The sequence below is a fragment of the Pipistrellus kuhlii genome, unplaced genomic scaffold (genome assembly GCF_014108245.1).
Source record: "Pipistrellus kuhlii isolate mPipKuh1 unplaced genomic scaffold, mPipKuh1.p scaffold_m20_p_6, whole genome shotgun sequence".
NCBI classification, from domain to species: Eukaryota; Metazoa; Chordata; class Mammalia; order Chiroptera; family Vespertilionidae; genus Pipistrellus; species Pipistrellus kuhlii.
In genome coordinates, this window is record NW_023425562.1 from 57,865,282 (window position 1) to 57,880,852 (window position 15,571).

The 15,571-nt window shown below is 56.6% G+C and overlaps 1 protein-coding gene across 3 annotated transcripts; it reads left to right on the forward strand.

Annotated features, from left to right (window-relative positions):
• The first annotated feature begins 1,350 nt into the window (after positions 1-1,350).
• Positions 1,351-10,911, forward strand: CDC25B (cell division cycle 25B). 3 transcript variants are annotated; one of them, XM_045574391.1, is made up of 16 exons: positions 1,351-1,673; positions 2,556-2,665; positions 3,293-3,344; positions 5,490-5,531; positions 5,703-5,739; positions 5,955-6,095; positions 6,185-6,307; positions 6,496-6,627; positions 7,009-7,089; positions 7,182-7,358; positions 7,522-7,617; positions 8,135-8,197; positions 8,320-8,418; positions 8,608-8,741; positions 9,351-9,462; positions 9,614-10,911. In XM_045574391.1, exons 1-16 carry the CDS (start codon positions 1,471-1,473, stop codon positions 9,752-9,754), a joined length of 1,743 nt encoding a protein of 580 aa, XP_045430347.1. In that variant the 5' UTR covers positions 1,351-1,470; the 3' UTR covers positions 9,755-10,911. The 3 variants fall into 3 exon arrangements, with proteins under 3 accessions (XP_045430347.1, XP_045430348.1, XP_045430349.1); XM_045574392.1 differs by having other exon boundaries at positions 1,352-1,673; positions 5,955-6,077; XM_045574393.1 differs by lacking the exon at positions 2,556-2,665 and having other exon boundaries at positions 1,353-1,673.
• The last annotated feature ends 4,660 nt before the right edge of the window (positions 10,912-15,571 follow it).

The window sequence follows — 15,571 nt, forward strand, 5'->3', positions numbered from 1 at the left end:
CTGGCACAGCACAGGGGCTAGGCACAATGTTGAAAGAAGGGTCATGATGCCCTCCCAGGTCACCCCTCTGAGGTGGGACTGGTCTTCCCATCCCCTTCCTCTGCGCTCTGTTCCTGGCAGGCCCCACCCCCCGCTGCCAGCCTTCCTTTTTGCCGCCAGGGGCGGGTGGTTGGAAGGGGGGCAGGCTGCAGCTCCTGCCTGCCAGAGGCTGCCCCTTCCAGCCGAGGACCGCCTCGTCCCCGTCCCTGTCCCTCCCTGTCCCGGGAAGACAGGATGCACCAGCGGCTCGCGCCCACTTGATTTTGGGCACAGCCTGCCTCATTCCGGGAAAGCGGGCTTGCTGGAAGGATGATTAGAAGATGCTCAGTTTAAACTAGTGACAAATTCCGCCTCCCGGATGATCAAAGGAACACCAATTAAACATCGGGATGCCCATTGGCACCGCATTAGCCAAACCATCCACGGAAGGGAGTTACTTCCACAACTGGGTTTTGAGATCAATGGTCACCGACACCCTCCTTGGCCCTCGCCACCCGAACTCGCGGCTACAGCAACCACAGAGCCTCCCCAGAGAAACCTGGACCCCAGGCGTCTCCTCTAACCTGGACCCCCACCCCCCACCCCGGGAAGCGCCCATCAGCTCCGCGTTGGCCCCATCGCGGCTCCCCTCCCCCTGGGGCTCCCAAGGGAACGGGCTCGGGGCCGCTGTCCGGGCAGGGGGGCTGCGCGGGCGGAGGTGCCCGGGGAGGGAGAGCCTCGGCCCCACCAGCGGCTTTGAACGCGCCCGTGAACTTCACACCTCGGTGGCCCCACCTGCAAAGCGGCAGCCCCGGCCTCCCAGTGCCGCTGCGTGCGGCACACTCCTGGGCGGTGCCCCTCGCTGCCTGCGGCGCTTGTCAATGACATTAAACCGCGGGGTTCGCCCCCCCCCCCCCGCCCCCCAAGGCCGTCTCAGGGGCTGTGGCTCCCCTGGGACCCGCTCCGCTCCGCCTAACTCCAAACCACATCCCGAGACACCGGATGTGGGAAGCCGGGACTCGCAGGCCCGGACTTCAGGGGTGGGGTGCCGAGGGTGGGGCCGGGGAGGAACCCCAATTCCTCCGCGTCCGCGGAAACTGCGCGGGCCGGGCCGGCCTCCGCGCCTTCCCCCCGCGGGGCCCGCCCTCCGGCCCGCCCTCCGCGAACCCGCGCCCGGATTGGTGGCGGCCGGCGGCGCGGCCGCTGTTATTTTTCGAATATATAAGGAGCAGAGGTGCAGCTGCTGCTGCTGGAGGCTCCCGCACGGCGGCCGGTCCCCGCGCCCTCACCCCTCCCCGCTCCCCCGCTCCCCTCGCCTCCCTCGCCCCGGCCCCGTGTTCCTCCCTCCCCCCGCCTCCACCCCAGGCCCGCTCCCCCCCGGGACCGGACCAGCCCTGCCCGGCGTTTGGGGGTGTCCCGGCCCCCCGGCCAGCCGCCGCGGGCCCCAGCGCGATGGAGCTGCTGCAGCGGGACCCCGCCGCGCCGAGCCCCGCGCGCAGCCCCGCCGCCGTGCGCGGGGCCGTCGAGCGCCCGGGCCACCTCCCGGGCCTGCGGCCGGCAGCGCAGGGCCTCCTGGGGTCCCCGGAGCGCGCGGCCACCTTCTCGCCGGTCGCCACCCTCACCCGGACCATGCACGACCTCGCCGGGCTCGGCAGGTAGGGCGTCCCAAGGAGGCCGGGAGTGGGGTGAGAGGTGGGCACTGGGGTGTTGGTCCCGGGCCTCCTGGGGAACCCCGCGTGGGATCCGAATCCGAGAGGCGAGGAAGGAGGCATCCCGGGTAGAGCCTGCTTTGGGGACCCGGGACAGGGGCGGTGAGGCCAGGACTGTGCTGCTGACAGAGAGCTCTAGGCGACCTGTTCTTACTCGGCACCAGACTCTGAAGATCCTCCTTTTCCCCTCCTCCTCCTCTTCCTCCTTCTCCTTCCCTTCCTCCCTCAGTGTGCCTCCCTCGTGCTGCCTCCCTATAGCCCATATCTCCACCATTTTGCCCCAGGCAGGGGATCGGGAGCCTGGAGGGGAACTAGGTGGCAGAGCAATCCAGTTCTCCTAGGACCCTTGCCCCTGCTCCCTCTACCCCTGTTCCTTCCTGGGGGTTAAAGGGTTAAACGCTGGTCTGCTCCCTGAGTTACCTGCAGGCTCCGGGCTGGGCTGTCCTCCCAGCAACAGAAGCCCAAGTCTTGGTGTCCCCTTAGGAAGGCTTGTGGATGGGTAGGAGCTGAAAGGCTCTCCGGGCTGCTCTCCTGCCCCACCCCCAGGATGATCCCCAGCCCAGCGCCTTCCTCTGGTCTTGGGCTCACCTCCCCCTGTCCCCCCTGGAGGATCTTTCCTAAACCCACCAACCAAGAGAAGACTCTTAGGGCCTCCGGGAGCCTGCCTGCAGAGAAGAGGGCAGGTTTTCCATGCCATCACCAACCCTGGGGCAGTGCAGAGGCTGGGTGGGCCCTTCAGAAGTGGGGGGCTGGTGGGAACATGGGCCAGCCAGCCCTTGAACCCCACATTTACCTTTCTGCTTCCCTGGGTCCCCGCTCCCTTCCCAGAGAGGCCCCACAGAGTCAGGTAGGCAGCCTGCTCACAAGCCTATCCCTGTCCCCGCGGCGAGCATCTGCATCCTCCCTGTCGTCTGAGTCCTCTGAATCTTCGGATGCAGGTGAGGCCCAAGGGTGCCCGGGGACTCTGCGGGGCTGCCCGAGCCTCCTCATTTCCCTGCCAATCAGACTAAAGTCCTTCCAACCACCGGGGGCCTGAGAAACCCCCCCCCCCCAGCCCTCCTCGGGCTGGGCTCACCACATCCCGGCAGGACCGGTGGTGGTTGGGCGGTTGGGCGGGGTCCCTCTGCGGGAGACGAGACCTCACCTATTTAAAACCAAAGGCCCGGAACCACAGCCCCACCTGGGAGGCTTTAGAACAGAAAGCTGGTTCTTTTATAACACCCACTTGCCCCCAGCTATAATATTTCCCTTTTAAAAAGCTGTTATCTCTCGCAGAACAAATGATCTTAAACCAGTTCAAGGAAAATGCTTAACAAAGTTTTGATTTACAAACCATGCAGAAGTGTTTTCATAGTAAACCGGGAGTGGAGCCCTGGACATTTGAGGGTGGGGGGTGGGGGCAGGCTCAGCTGTTGGGGTCCATGGGTGGGTTTTGCTTCATTGTGTAATGCCAAGATTTAAAATAGAAACAGTTTTTTTCCTTCTCTGAATAGAGTTGGGACATGGTGGGGGCAGGTATACAGAAAATGGCACTTCTTCCAAACCAAAGCACTCTGTCCCCCCAGGGCTCTGCATGGATCCTCCCAGCCCCATGGACCCCCAGATGGCGGAGCAGACGTGAGTAACGAAGAGGGATCCCCGCTACAGGATTTGGCACCTGCCTTTGGGAATCCCAGCTGTAGCGTAAACTCGCTGGGGAAGCCTGGGAGAGTGGACAGACCCCTCTGGATCCCCATATGGGGGGGGGGGGACTGATTGACTTTCCTAAGTACTGGGATCTTGCCCCCTGTCTCGGAGAAGGGTCTGTTCTCACAGGAGCATCTGAGAGTAGGCTCAGGGCCAGGGTGGTGGGGATGGCAGCCTCTGGGAGCAGCAGATACTTGATGCCAGTCAGCCCTAATGGGAATACTAGAGGCCCGTTGCATGAAGATTCATGCAAGAATAGGCCTTCCTTCCCCTGGCTTCACTCCCGGCCATCCGGGAGCCTTTGCAAGTCTTCGCTCCCGGCTGCCTCCCCGGAGCCTGCAAGCGCCACTATGCTCCCCACCTTCCCCCCCTAATAGCAGGCATCCTGCCCTGCCCAGCCCCTCCTCACCTGTGTATGCAAATTAAGCCACCATCTTTGTTGTGTTAATTTGCATACTTGCTCCTGATTGGCTGATGGGCCTAGTGGAGGTATGCTCAATTTATATATTTATTTCTCTTTTATTAGGGTAGATAGGTTGGTATGTGTCCTGTTTTCCTTTCTGCCTGTGTGTGTGTGTGTGTGTGTGTGTGTGTGAAATATCACAATTTTAAAATATGGTCCAACTAATTTAAAACTTTTATCACTTTAGGCCAAACAAAATAGTTGCAACAGGCTGGCCCTCAGCCATCCTACCAGCAACCTCTGGCTTCAGTGATACTTGACCCTCTTGTCCACCCCTGGACCAGGCTCTTTGAGAGATGGCCTGGAGAGGGAGCTGGTGGGCTAGATCCCACCCCCTTGGTTAAGGGGCAGGAGTAGTACTTTCTAGAGCACAGCTGTCCTATCCAGCTGTTCAAGCCTCAGGAGGGAGAGCAGCTGCCAGGCATTAGTGAGAACAGCTGGGCATCCCCAGCCTGGCTGGGGGACTATGGCTTTGAGTTAGGGCAGTGGCTGTTTTTCCTCCCACTGCCTTTGATCAGATTAGGCTGGGCTACAGAGTTTGCTCACAAACAGGAAACGAGAAAAGAATTGGGTGGAGGGTTTTGGTGGCAACGGGCTGCCCCTGCTTTACCCCAAGGCTCAGGTGCAGATTGGAGACCAAGCCTATGAAATTGGTTATCCCTAATGTCAGGCTGTTTGGGCACAGACATCTGCCCACACCTTGGGGCCCAACCCCCTGACATTTTATTCCTCAGTGCCCCCCCCCTCCCCGCACCCCGCACCTGCTTTGACGGTTACACGGTTTCTCAGAAAGAAGCCCGTGAGTGTGTGTGTGTGTGTGTGTGTGTGTGTGAGAGAGAGAGAGAGAGAGTGTGTGAGTGTACGCATAGATGAACAAAGCCCTGCATGGCAGGTGGTCTCTGGCAACATAGCTGGGGAAGGGGGGCCGTCTACAGAAGCTTGTGCTCCAGCCTCAAAAGGAACATCTGTTGGAATTCCTTGCCTGCTGGCCTCTCCTCAGGCAGAAGGAGGGGGTGTGGCAGAGGCTGGGTCCTGAAAAATTCCATAGGAGGGAGAAGAGGGTGTAACCCTGCACATTTGTCACTAGGGGGGCGGGCATGGCAAACTGGCTGATCCGAGGGCACGTTAAGCCAGGCCGCTATCCTGGGGGGAGCCCAGAGAGCTCCACACAAGGGGAGGGAAGCCCTGGCATCCAGGCTCTGCAACACCCACCGTGTCAGCCAAGGCCTGTCATCATGGGATGGATGAATGCCTCTCCTGGCGGCCATATGGCCCCGCTGAGGTGATTTGCATACAGGTGGAAGGCCTGTGGGCAGGCTGGCATGACCGTTGTCTGGGTAACGCTCAGCCACCTTTTGACCTACGCCAGCTGTCTCCATTGCTGCCATTCTCTGGCCCGCTTCCATTCAGGGAGTCTTTAAAATCCCAGGCTGACTCTCATCTTCCCCCTCCTCAATATCTGGGTCCCCAGATAGTTGACATTCTTCCTACTTCCCCTCTCCACTGTCCTTAGCCCGGGTCCTTAGGTCTTGTGGGCTGGGGACCTGATGCTGGAGGTGGCTGTTGGGCTGTGGTGGGAGGTGGGCTGCATGGGACCCTTCTCTCTCTCCTAGGTTTGAACAGGCCATCCAGGCAGCGAGCCGGTTCGTTCGAAGGTGAGCACTTGGGCTTCCCCGTACAGGCCCCGATGGCCTACCCACCATAGGCTACCTCTGCGCCCGTTGGCATGGGCAGGTGCTCGGGGCTCTGGTGGAGGGGCATCCTGCATGCTCGCCATGACGGTCCCAGACTCCCCAGCCCTGATGTGTCCCTGTTTCCTTCTGCAGCAAGCAGTTCACCATCCGCCGCTTCCAGTCCTTGCCGGTGAGTGCCCTCTGAGGAAGGGCAGGAGGGTTCTAAGGCCCAACTCCTGGTCTGGCTGTGGGAGGTGGAGTTGGGGTGGTGAATGGGTGAGCAGAGGGGTTCAGGGGAGGGATGGGAGAAGGTAGGGCCTGGGCTGGTGCCAGAGAAATGTAACCTTCAGTACCTGCTGCGCCCTCCCCCCTACACCCGCACTCCCCTCCCCCCCGGCTCCCCAGGTGAGGCTTCTGGGCCACAGCCCTGTGCTACGGAACATCACCAATGCCCAAGCGCCTGGCAACTGGAAGAAGAGCGAGGCTCAGGACCAAACTGCCCACAGCTCCGAGGAGGATAAGGAGAATGTGCGCAGGCCAGGATGGGAACTCTCGGGGAGAGAAGGGGGCACGCTGGGGTGGTTCTCTGGCATTTGCTAACACCACCTCCCATCCCCCCCACCCCCTACCCACAGGATGGATTTGTCTTCAAGATGCCATGGAAGCCCACACATCCCAACCACGCCCATGCTCTGGCTGAGTGGGCCAACCGCAGGGAAGCCTTTGCCCAGAGGCCAAGCTCGGCCCCCGACTTGATGGTACATGGGGACAGCTGACCCTTGCAGGGCAGGCACGCACACAGGGCAGGTGCCCCCAAAGGCAGCCTGGTGATGGGAGGGTGGTTCTGAGCCTGAGGCAGGGGAACCTTTTATCAGAAGAATAGGGGTGGGGACTTCCTTGGGTCCCCATCCCTGAGTAGCCTGCATCTGTTCATCACCCATACCAGTGTCTCACCCCTGAGCGGAAGATGGAAGTAGACGAGCTGAGTCCCCTGGCCCAGCGCTTCCCCCTGACCCCCACCAAGGGGGTTCCCGAAGAAGATGACGGGTTTGTGGACATCCTGGAGAATGACTTAAAGGTAAGCAGCCTTGCTCCATCAGGCCCCCTACACCTCCCTCCCTGCCATGTCCCAAAGAGGAGCGCTCTGAGCTCCATCCCAGGGTCAGAAGACCTGAGGTAACTGAGTCACAGCCAGAGCTCTGGCCAATCAGAGAAGAGCAGTGGCTGGTGCTGCAGTGGGGGGAGGATGGGCGGGGCGGAGGGAATGCACCCCTACAGGACTTCTCATGGTTCTGTGCAAGCCCCAGCAGAGAAGGGCCCCAGCCCTCTCCTGGCTCTGGGGGGCTGCCCTGAGTGGAGGTGCTGGCAGGGCTAGAGAAGGCTGCATGGAGGACTGGGGCCTGAGGGATTTGGCCTGTGCCTATTGGTGTGACCCATATCCTTGTTGATTTGTCTTCAGGACGATGATTCGGTTCCTCCAGGCATGGAGAGCCTCATTAGTGCCCCGCTGGTCAAGACTTTGGAAAAGGAGGAGGAGCAGGTGAGCTTCTGGGGTGGCCCCCTACCTTCCAGGTGGGATTGGGGGGAAGCAGGAGCCAAGCACTCTGACCCCTGACCTACTGCCCTTGCCAGGACCTCATCATGTACAGCAAGTGCCAGCGGCTCTTCCGCTCTCCGTCCATGCCCTGTGGTGTGATCCGGCCCATCCTCAAGAGACTCGAGCGGCCCCAGGACAGGGACCTGCCCATACAGAACAAGCGGAGGAGGAGTGTGACCCCTCTGGAGGAGCACCAGGAGGCCGAGGAACCTGTGAGAGCCACCTCCTGGGGCGGGGCTGCCACCTTCCCAGTCTCCCCTGCAAGCCCTTCTCGGCCAGGGTGCAGGCCAGGCTGGGTGCGAGGGTGGGGTAACCAGCCAGACTGGACCTGGAGGGGCAGCTTCCCCCTGCTCTTGCCTGCCTTCTGTCTCACAGAAAGCCCGTGTCCTTCGCTCCAAGTCCTTGTGCCACGACGAGATTGAGAACATCCTGGACAGTGACCACCGTGAGCTGATTGGGGATTACTCGAAGGTACGGGCTGGCAAGACCCTCAGGCTCCACCCCTTGCCAACAGGAGCCCCCGAGCCCAGCAGCCGCTTCGGTGCCATCCTCTCTCCCCAGAGGCCCATTTGCTCTGTCCTTTGCATGCTATCGTCCTTTACTCTCTCCCGGACTCTACTCTCTGCTTCTATCTCACATGTGTCCACGCATCGGTGATGTCTGCACCTTGGAAAACACTTCCAAACAGACGTCTAGCTTGACCCTCCTCGGGCCTCATTCCCCGGGCTTGGCAGAACTGGAGGTAGAGGCAGGAGTCCATCGCTTCTGCTCCCCTTCATTTCCCCTTGGAAGCTTGTTCCTGGGGCATCAGACCCAAAAGGCTCCTCTCGGTTGCTATGGGAATCAGAGCTGAATTTGAAGGTCAAATCAGGTGTGGCCTCTGGGCTTGGGAAAGAAACTCTATCCTTTCCGTGCTCCTCATCTTCCCCATGTCACCTTCTTCCCCTTCTCCTTCTCACGTGCTCTCTCTCCCCCCGCTTCACTGCAGGCCTTCCTCCTACAGACTGTGGATGGGAAGCACCAAGACCTCAAGTACATCTCACCAGAAACGGTATGTGCAGATGAGCCGTTCGCCTGGGACCCTTTGCTGAGAATGGGCTGCAAGCGCTGGGCAGGGTGGGGAGAGGAGCCAGCCCCTGACCTGCTGGAACCCACCTCCGTGGCCTCCTGCAGATGGTGGCCCTGCTGACGGGCAAGTTCAGCAACATTGTGGAGAGGTTCGTGATTGTGGACTGCAGATACCCCTACGAGTACGAAGGCGGGCACATCAAGGTGAGGCAGAAGACAGGAGAGGTGTTGAAGACCCACCCGTTCTATCCTTCACCTGTGGGGCGCCCTCTTGTGGGGAAGGGTCCTGCCCAGCAAGAGGTGGGGTCACCCTTTTGAAAGATGGGAGCTGCCTAGGGGCGGGGTCTGCCAGCCAGGCCCAGGGCAGCGGCCTGACCTCCAGTTACCCTGCAGACTGCTGTGAACCTGCCCCTGGAACAGGATGCTGAGATGTTCCTGCTGCAGAGCCCCATCACACCCTGTAGCCTGGACAAGAGGATTATCCTCATTTTCCACTGTGAATTCTCATCTGAGCGTGGGCCCCGCATGTGAGTCCCAGCTCCACCCAAGCTTGTGGGTGCTGGGGCCATCCTATGGCCAAGAGCCTGGGCCAGGCCCCTCCTTGGCTTGGGCCTTTTGTCTCGTCTGACTGCCTGAAGCAGACCTCATCCCCACTTCCTTGTGCATGGCACCCTCCCCCTGTCTCCCTCTGACAGTCCTTCCCATCAAGCCTCACCCTCTATCCTTTGTCACCCCCTCCCAGTGTCCTTAAATTCCAAGGACCCAGTCCCAGTCCTCAGTGACATTGACCCTTCTGGTGTTCAGATGTCCTTTCCTTTCCCCACCCCTTGCCCTCACCGAGTCTTGACCTCCTGAGCATATCTCTTGAATTCTGGCAGCTCCTCTTCATTCTGCTTCCCCTCTCCCAGTCCAGGCCTGAAAACACTGACAACGGTTCTGCAGCTGCCTTCTGGAAACAGAGAGGCTCCCTTGGCTTTCCTTCTTCCTTCTATCTCTCAGCCTCTTCAGTGCCCAGTAGCCAGTCTGACCTAAAAGTGCCTTTTGTGGTTCTGCTCAGAGGAGTGGGCAGGGAGCGGGTTCCCTGTGGTCAACCCTACCACATGCCCAGCCCTGACTCCCGCATCCATGGGTCCCAGGTGCCGTTTCATCAGGGAGCGAGATCGCACCATCAATGACTACCCCAGCCTCTACTACCCTGAGATGTACATCCTCAAAGGCGGCTACAAGGAGTTCTTCCCACAGCACCCGGTACCGCAGGCGGGGGTGGCCACGGCCGCTGGGGGAGAGTCGGGCTACAAGGGAAGGGCTTGGCCAGGCAACACCCTAAGAGAAGAAGGGAGGGCTGCCCGCCCCATTCCCCATTCCCCCATATCGATTGACCTCTCCCATCCTGCCCTAGACCTTCTGTGAACCCCAGGACTATCGGCCCATGAACCACGAGGCCTTCAGGGACAAGCTGAGGACTTTCCGCCTCAAGACGCGCAGCTGGGCCGGGGAGCGGAGCCGGAGGGAGCTCTGCAGCCGCCTGCAGGACCAGTGAGAGGCTGCCCGCGGACTCACCCTCCTTCATTGCCTCGAGTGGCCTGGGCATCAGCTACCCAGAGGCCTGTAATACTGAGGATCTGCTGGAGGCCCCAGGACAGGGAGGGTGTCCTGTCCGCCCGCCCCAGTCCTGATCCCCTTGTTTCACTCCAACCATACTCCATATCCCGGTGCCACCCCTCTCCCAACACCCCAGCCCCTAGAAGAACCCCGGCCTATTGACAGTGAAACTGGATTATGTCCAGCTCGAAGGAAGTCTTTTGTGTCCAACAGGAACCTTTTGCATGTTTTTTTTCATCCTTGTCTGGGTTAACACTTTGTCTTCCTGTGTCCAGAAAAGTCCCCTTTTCCCTAGGGGCTTTGTATGTTTGAGGCTGAGGGACACCTCAGCCCTGGGAGGAGCACTGTGCCCGGCCCTCAGTAGCACTCCTACCTGCGTCTGCGTGTCCCCTTTCCTGTCCCTCCTTACGTGCACCTCCAGCACAGACGTAAGCTCTTCCTCTTCCTGTTTCAGTGTTACCTGCATGCTTGATTTGTCTGTCTGATTGTTGTTCCCATCTCAGGACACCCACAGGCAGCTAAGCGGTCCCCTGAAGGGAGGGCTGCCCCACTCGAAGTTACCCATTAGGCTCTCCGGATCCTGTTGGGGCTATAGACTGAAACCTTAATTCCCCACTCGGCCTGTCTTCTGCAGCCTCGGAAAGGGATGTTATATGCAGGGGCCCCTGGGTGAGGGCTGAGGCCTGTGTCCTTAACCTCCCTGGAAGCCCAGCCCCCACTGCTGTGAACCCTGGGGCCTGACTTCTGAGAACTTGCTGCTGTCTTGTCATGAATGGACAGATGGATGGACAGATGGATGGATGAGGAGTGGATGGAGAGCTGTAGATGAGCAATGCCTTGCACATAAACCCCCGGGTGGAAGCATTTCAGTGAGCCTGACAGCCTTCGACAAGAGTATGTATGTATCTTTCTGGACGAAATCTTTACATTTTTAAGATTGGAAAATATTCAAGAGGAAATGAGGTAGCAGCTCAACCAAGGACAGAACCATCTCTGACCTTTTAATCTCAGGATGTGGGGAGGGCTGTGCTTGAAGGCTCTGATGAGTCATCTGTAAGGGCCTTGTTTCAATAAAGCGCTGAACAGGTTGAGCAACCAGCATTGTGTTCTGTGGAGCCCTTGACAAGATCACGGCAGGTGCTGATGGCGGGATAGGGCAGAGGCAGATGGGCAGATTGGGGCTGGAAGACTGCTGGGGAGGCTGCCTCATGCTGTCTTCCCACGTCTTGCTGAGACTTTTCCCCTCATCTGGCTACTCATGCGGCCTTCCTAAACTTTGAACCAAGAAGGCAAGAGTAAACCCAACACTCCTCCAGAACTCATTGCTCACTAGCCTCATTGCTCCCGCTGACAAAAGCTCCATACCTCGCTCTTCGGTTCCCTGCCTTTGCATCTGTTGCATCACCCTCAGGCTCTCCCTTATCTGTTATTCCTCTTGTAAGACTCAATTTCAATTGTCATACTCAGAAGCCTACCAATTTACCAATCCATTGCCCTGTTAGGGAAATGGACTTCCTCAGTATCCCAGTGCCCAACAGAGCTTCCACCACCCAGGAGTTCAAGATCAGCAAATGGGAAACCGCCAATCTGGTAGAATCGGCCCCAGGTCCAAACCTGGTATCTTAGGAAATCCTCTGGGAATACCACTGCTCTGTTAACTCCCCCCCGCCCCCCCCCCCCCCAATCACTACCAATGTGAGCTGTTGGTGATTGCAGGGATTCCTTTGCAAATGTACACATAAGATGCTGTCTGATACAGAGCATACTCGGCAGGAGTCATTACCACTTTCTGTGGAAGTTCATCTACCTTGTGAAGTTGGTGGTGGGATGATTATTCATTCCATTTTGCAGATGGGGAAATGGAGGCTATTTCTAGCAATTAGAAGGGACTCCAGGTTCCAAGGCTGAGTCTAAAGGACACTTGCCCTGTCTTCAGTTTGACCTCCAAGTTTGTTATACCCAAAGGATTGGTTTTTACTCCTGCTCCAGAGCCCCCTGCAAGGACACAACAGGTGTGTGTGTGTGTGTGTGTAGGTACCTGGGGACTGGACCTCGGCTCAGGGAGTATGGGACTCAGAATCCGCCCCCTCCCCCCTCCATCCACCAAACAGGCAGCTGACACAAAGGCCAGGATTTATTTGGGTGAGGGGGGTTGCCCCAGAAATGGAGAAACAGCTGTGCAGGCCCCTGAGAAAAAGAGCCCTGAGCATTATCCTGCTGGGAATTATCTGCCCCACCCTAAGCGCTCAGATGGTCTCCTGATTCCCCCTATCTGGTCTGACTCCCCTGTCTGGTTTTACAGAGGAGCAAGGCAAGTTGCCCAGAGAGGGCACTCACTTGCCCCAGGTCACACAGCAGATATGAGCAAAGAAGGCATTCCAGCAATCCAGGACTGTCTCCTCACTTCCTGCCTTGCTCCCAGAGCAGCCAAGGGGGTGGGGCTGGGCTGCCTGGCTTCTGCTCTGACTGCTCTTCCCACTCCCTCTGGATCAGACCACAGGGGAGGAGGGAGCAGCGGGCACTGAGTGTCTAACAAAGCCCAGGCTGTGTGCCAGGTGCTGACATGCACAACCATGTCTGCCCTCGGAGTCATAACTGCAGTCACGGGGCACTTAGTCTGCTCCAGACACTTTTATATATTATCTCAAGCTCACCAGGTCAGTTTTCAGCTCATTTTGCAGGGAAAACAGACAAGGAGGGCGAGGAGGGGGTTGGGGCAAGCCAGGAGACAAAACCGCGAGAGAAGTCCCTGGTGCTGGCATCTACCCTGAGGACGGTGCAGGCCTGAGCCTGGGGGCGGGGTTCTCCTTTCCAAACCTGGCCAGGGTCCCTTCTGACTCTGGGAAGTTCAAGGGATGAAGCAGAGGTGCCCAATCTCCCAGCCCTCCAGCAAGAGAAGCTTTAACTTTCTTCCCGGCAGCTCATAAAGGGAAGAGGATCAGACAAGGAAGTGGTTTAAATCCTGGGCTGCTGGCCAGTTTTAAAGGTTGTTTTGCTTGGGCCAGGGTGGGGCAGGAATTCTACTCTGCAAGGAACCACGTGCGGCCGGCTCACGTGGTTAAAGAGCTGCAAGCGGTTGGGCGCAAGTGGGAATCTGGCCTGAGCCTGGCCTAGCCAAGTCAGTGGGCAGGCCCAGGGTCTGGGCATCATCTGAATTGCTCTCCAGGTAACTTGCAATGACAATTTAAAAAAAAAAAAAAATGTTTTCAGCGTGCTCTCCCCCTGGGGAATGTACCTGTGCCATTCCCTTCCTTCTCTCTATCTACACACACACACACACACACACACACACACACCACCACCACCACCACCACCACCACCACCACCACCACCACCAAGGCATGCATCTCCTAAACTCTAAGGGACACAGGGGAGCCTGGGCAATGGCAGCTTGACCTGGGCTCACCCCCTGAACCTGTCTCCAAGACTCCCTTTTCTCTGACTTCCCAGGGAGCTACGGCAGCCCAGCCTCGGCTCTCCTGTTGCTTCTTCTATGCTAAACCCTTTCTTGTTTCACTGCCCCCAGCTTTAATAAACATACACTCATACTAAAAAATGATAACATTAAAATAATGTTCTGCTTTTAATTGATATTAGAGAGAAGGGAAGAGAGTGAGAGAGAGAGAAACATCCATCAGCTGCTTCCTGCACATCCTGTACTGGGGATCCAGACAGGAACCCAGGCATTTGCCCTGCTCAGGAATAGAACTTAGCCACATCCACACCAGCCAGGACAAGATAATGTTTGGGTATTTTTTATTTATTTATGTGTGTGTGTGTGTGTGTGTGTGTGTGTGTGTGTGTAAGTTGAATGGTCAATATTTCCTCAAGGGCACACATGTTAAGAACAGAGCAGAGGCCTGAAGAACCACCACACAGCCCAAGGTACAGGAGTGTCTCCAATCCCCGGTTTCTTCCTGGTCCCTCCCAGTTACCTGAATTCTGAGGTCACCACTATTCTGACCGCTGTGACAGGTTAGTTTCACCTGTTCTAGAGTTGTGAAATCACAGAGTTCACTAAGTTTCACCTTTCATATATGTGAAATCATAGAGTTCTTACTCTTTTGCGTCTGGCTTCTTTCACTCAGCACAATAATTTTGAGACCCATCCATGTTTCCTTTAGCAGTACTTCATTCATCACTGTGTAGTATTCCATTATAGGAATACTAGAGGCTGGTGCACGAGATTAGTGCACTGGGTGAGGGGTCCCTCAGCCTGGCCTGCACCCTCTCGCAGTCCGGGACCCCTCAGGGGATGTCCACCTGCTAACTTAGCCCTGATCCCAGAGATCAGGCCTAAGCCAGCAGTCAGACATCCCTTTCTCAGACTGGGGTTCTCACAGTACAGAACCCCTTTTTCCTTATTGCCCGCCAGCACCAGAGGCTGGAGAGGTTCCTGCCATCAACACTGGGCTCGCCAGCCATAAGCCTGGCTTCTGGCTGAGCACCACTCGCCCTGTGGGAGCACACTGACCACCAGGAGGCAGCTCCTGTGTTAAGTGTCTGCCCTCTGGTGGTCAGTGCACATCATAGTAACCGGTCATTCTGCGATTGGGTCAATTTGCATATTATTATATAGGATACTCCTAAATTGAATTACTCATTCTACTTTTCTTTTATGACTTTTAAATTAAAAAATTAAGATTTAGCACTAAGCCAGGTAGCTCAGTTGGTAAGAGTGGTGTCCCAATATTTTAAGGTTGTGGGTTTAATCCCTGGTCAGGGCACATACAAGAATCAACCAATGAATGCATAAATAAGTGGAACAACATACTAATGTTTCTCTCTCCCTCTCTCTCTAAAATCAATCAAAACATTAAAAAATATTTTATTGATTTCAGAGAGGAAGGGAGATGGAGAGAGAGATAGAAACATCAATTATGAGAGAGAACCATTGATTTGGCTGCCTCTCCATGTCCCCTGGGATCGAGCCTGTAACCCAGGCATGTGCTCTGACCAGGAATCAAACTATGGCTTCCTGGTACACATGTTGATGTTCAACCACTGAGCAATGCTAGCCAGGCAGTTTTCTTTTTTATTAATATATAATTTATATGCAATCAAATTCACCCTTTTGAGTGTACAGTTCTATGAGTTCTGACAAATTGTGTAACTATCACTGCAATCAAAATATAGGTCATTTTCATTCTGCCCTGCTCAGGAATAGAACTTAGCCACAACTAAGTTCTATTATTTGGGACTATTTGGGACTATTTCAATTGTACTGAATTATTTGGGACTATTTCAATTGTACTGAAAACATACCCACGAGTGGGATTGCTGGGTTATAGTGTGCATGTTCAGCTGTAGTATTTTCCACACAGTTCTCCAGGGTTCCTATACCCACCTGCAGGGTTATTTCCCATCTGCAGTGTCTGAGAGTTCTGTTGCTTCACATTCCCATCAAAACTGATGACTTCTAATCTCTCTCTCTTAACCAGAAAGATTAATTGTTGCATACAGCAAAGAGCTCTGTTGTCAAGGCTGACTCTACAAGCCATGGCATGGCAGAACGGGGCTGGAGCATCACTGACCCAGTCTGTTTTCTGACTCTCCTCTATCGAAATGTTAGCCTTGATTTTTTTTTTTTTTCCCTCATCAGAGTCTTTTAAAAAGCTACAATGACTCTGGAGTTAATTGGATGTGTGTCCCTGGCTTGTTTTCATCCAATGACAGCTCACAGTCATCTAGAAAACCTGTGATTTCTAAAAAGTCTTCATCCCTGCAACGGAACGCACAAGCACTTTCCAGAGGC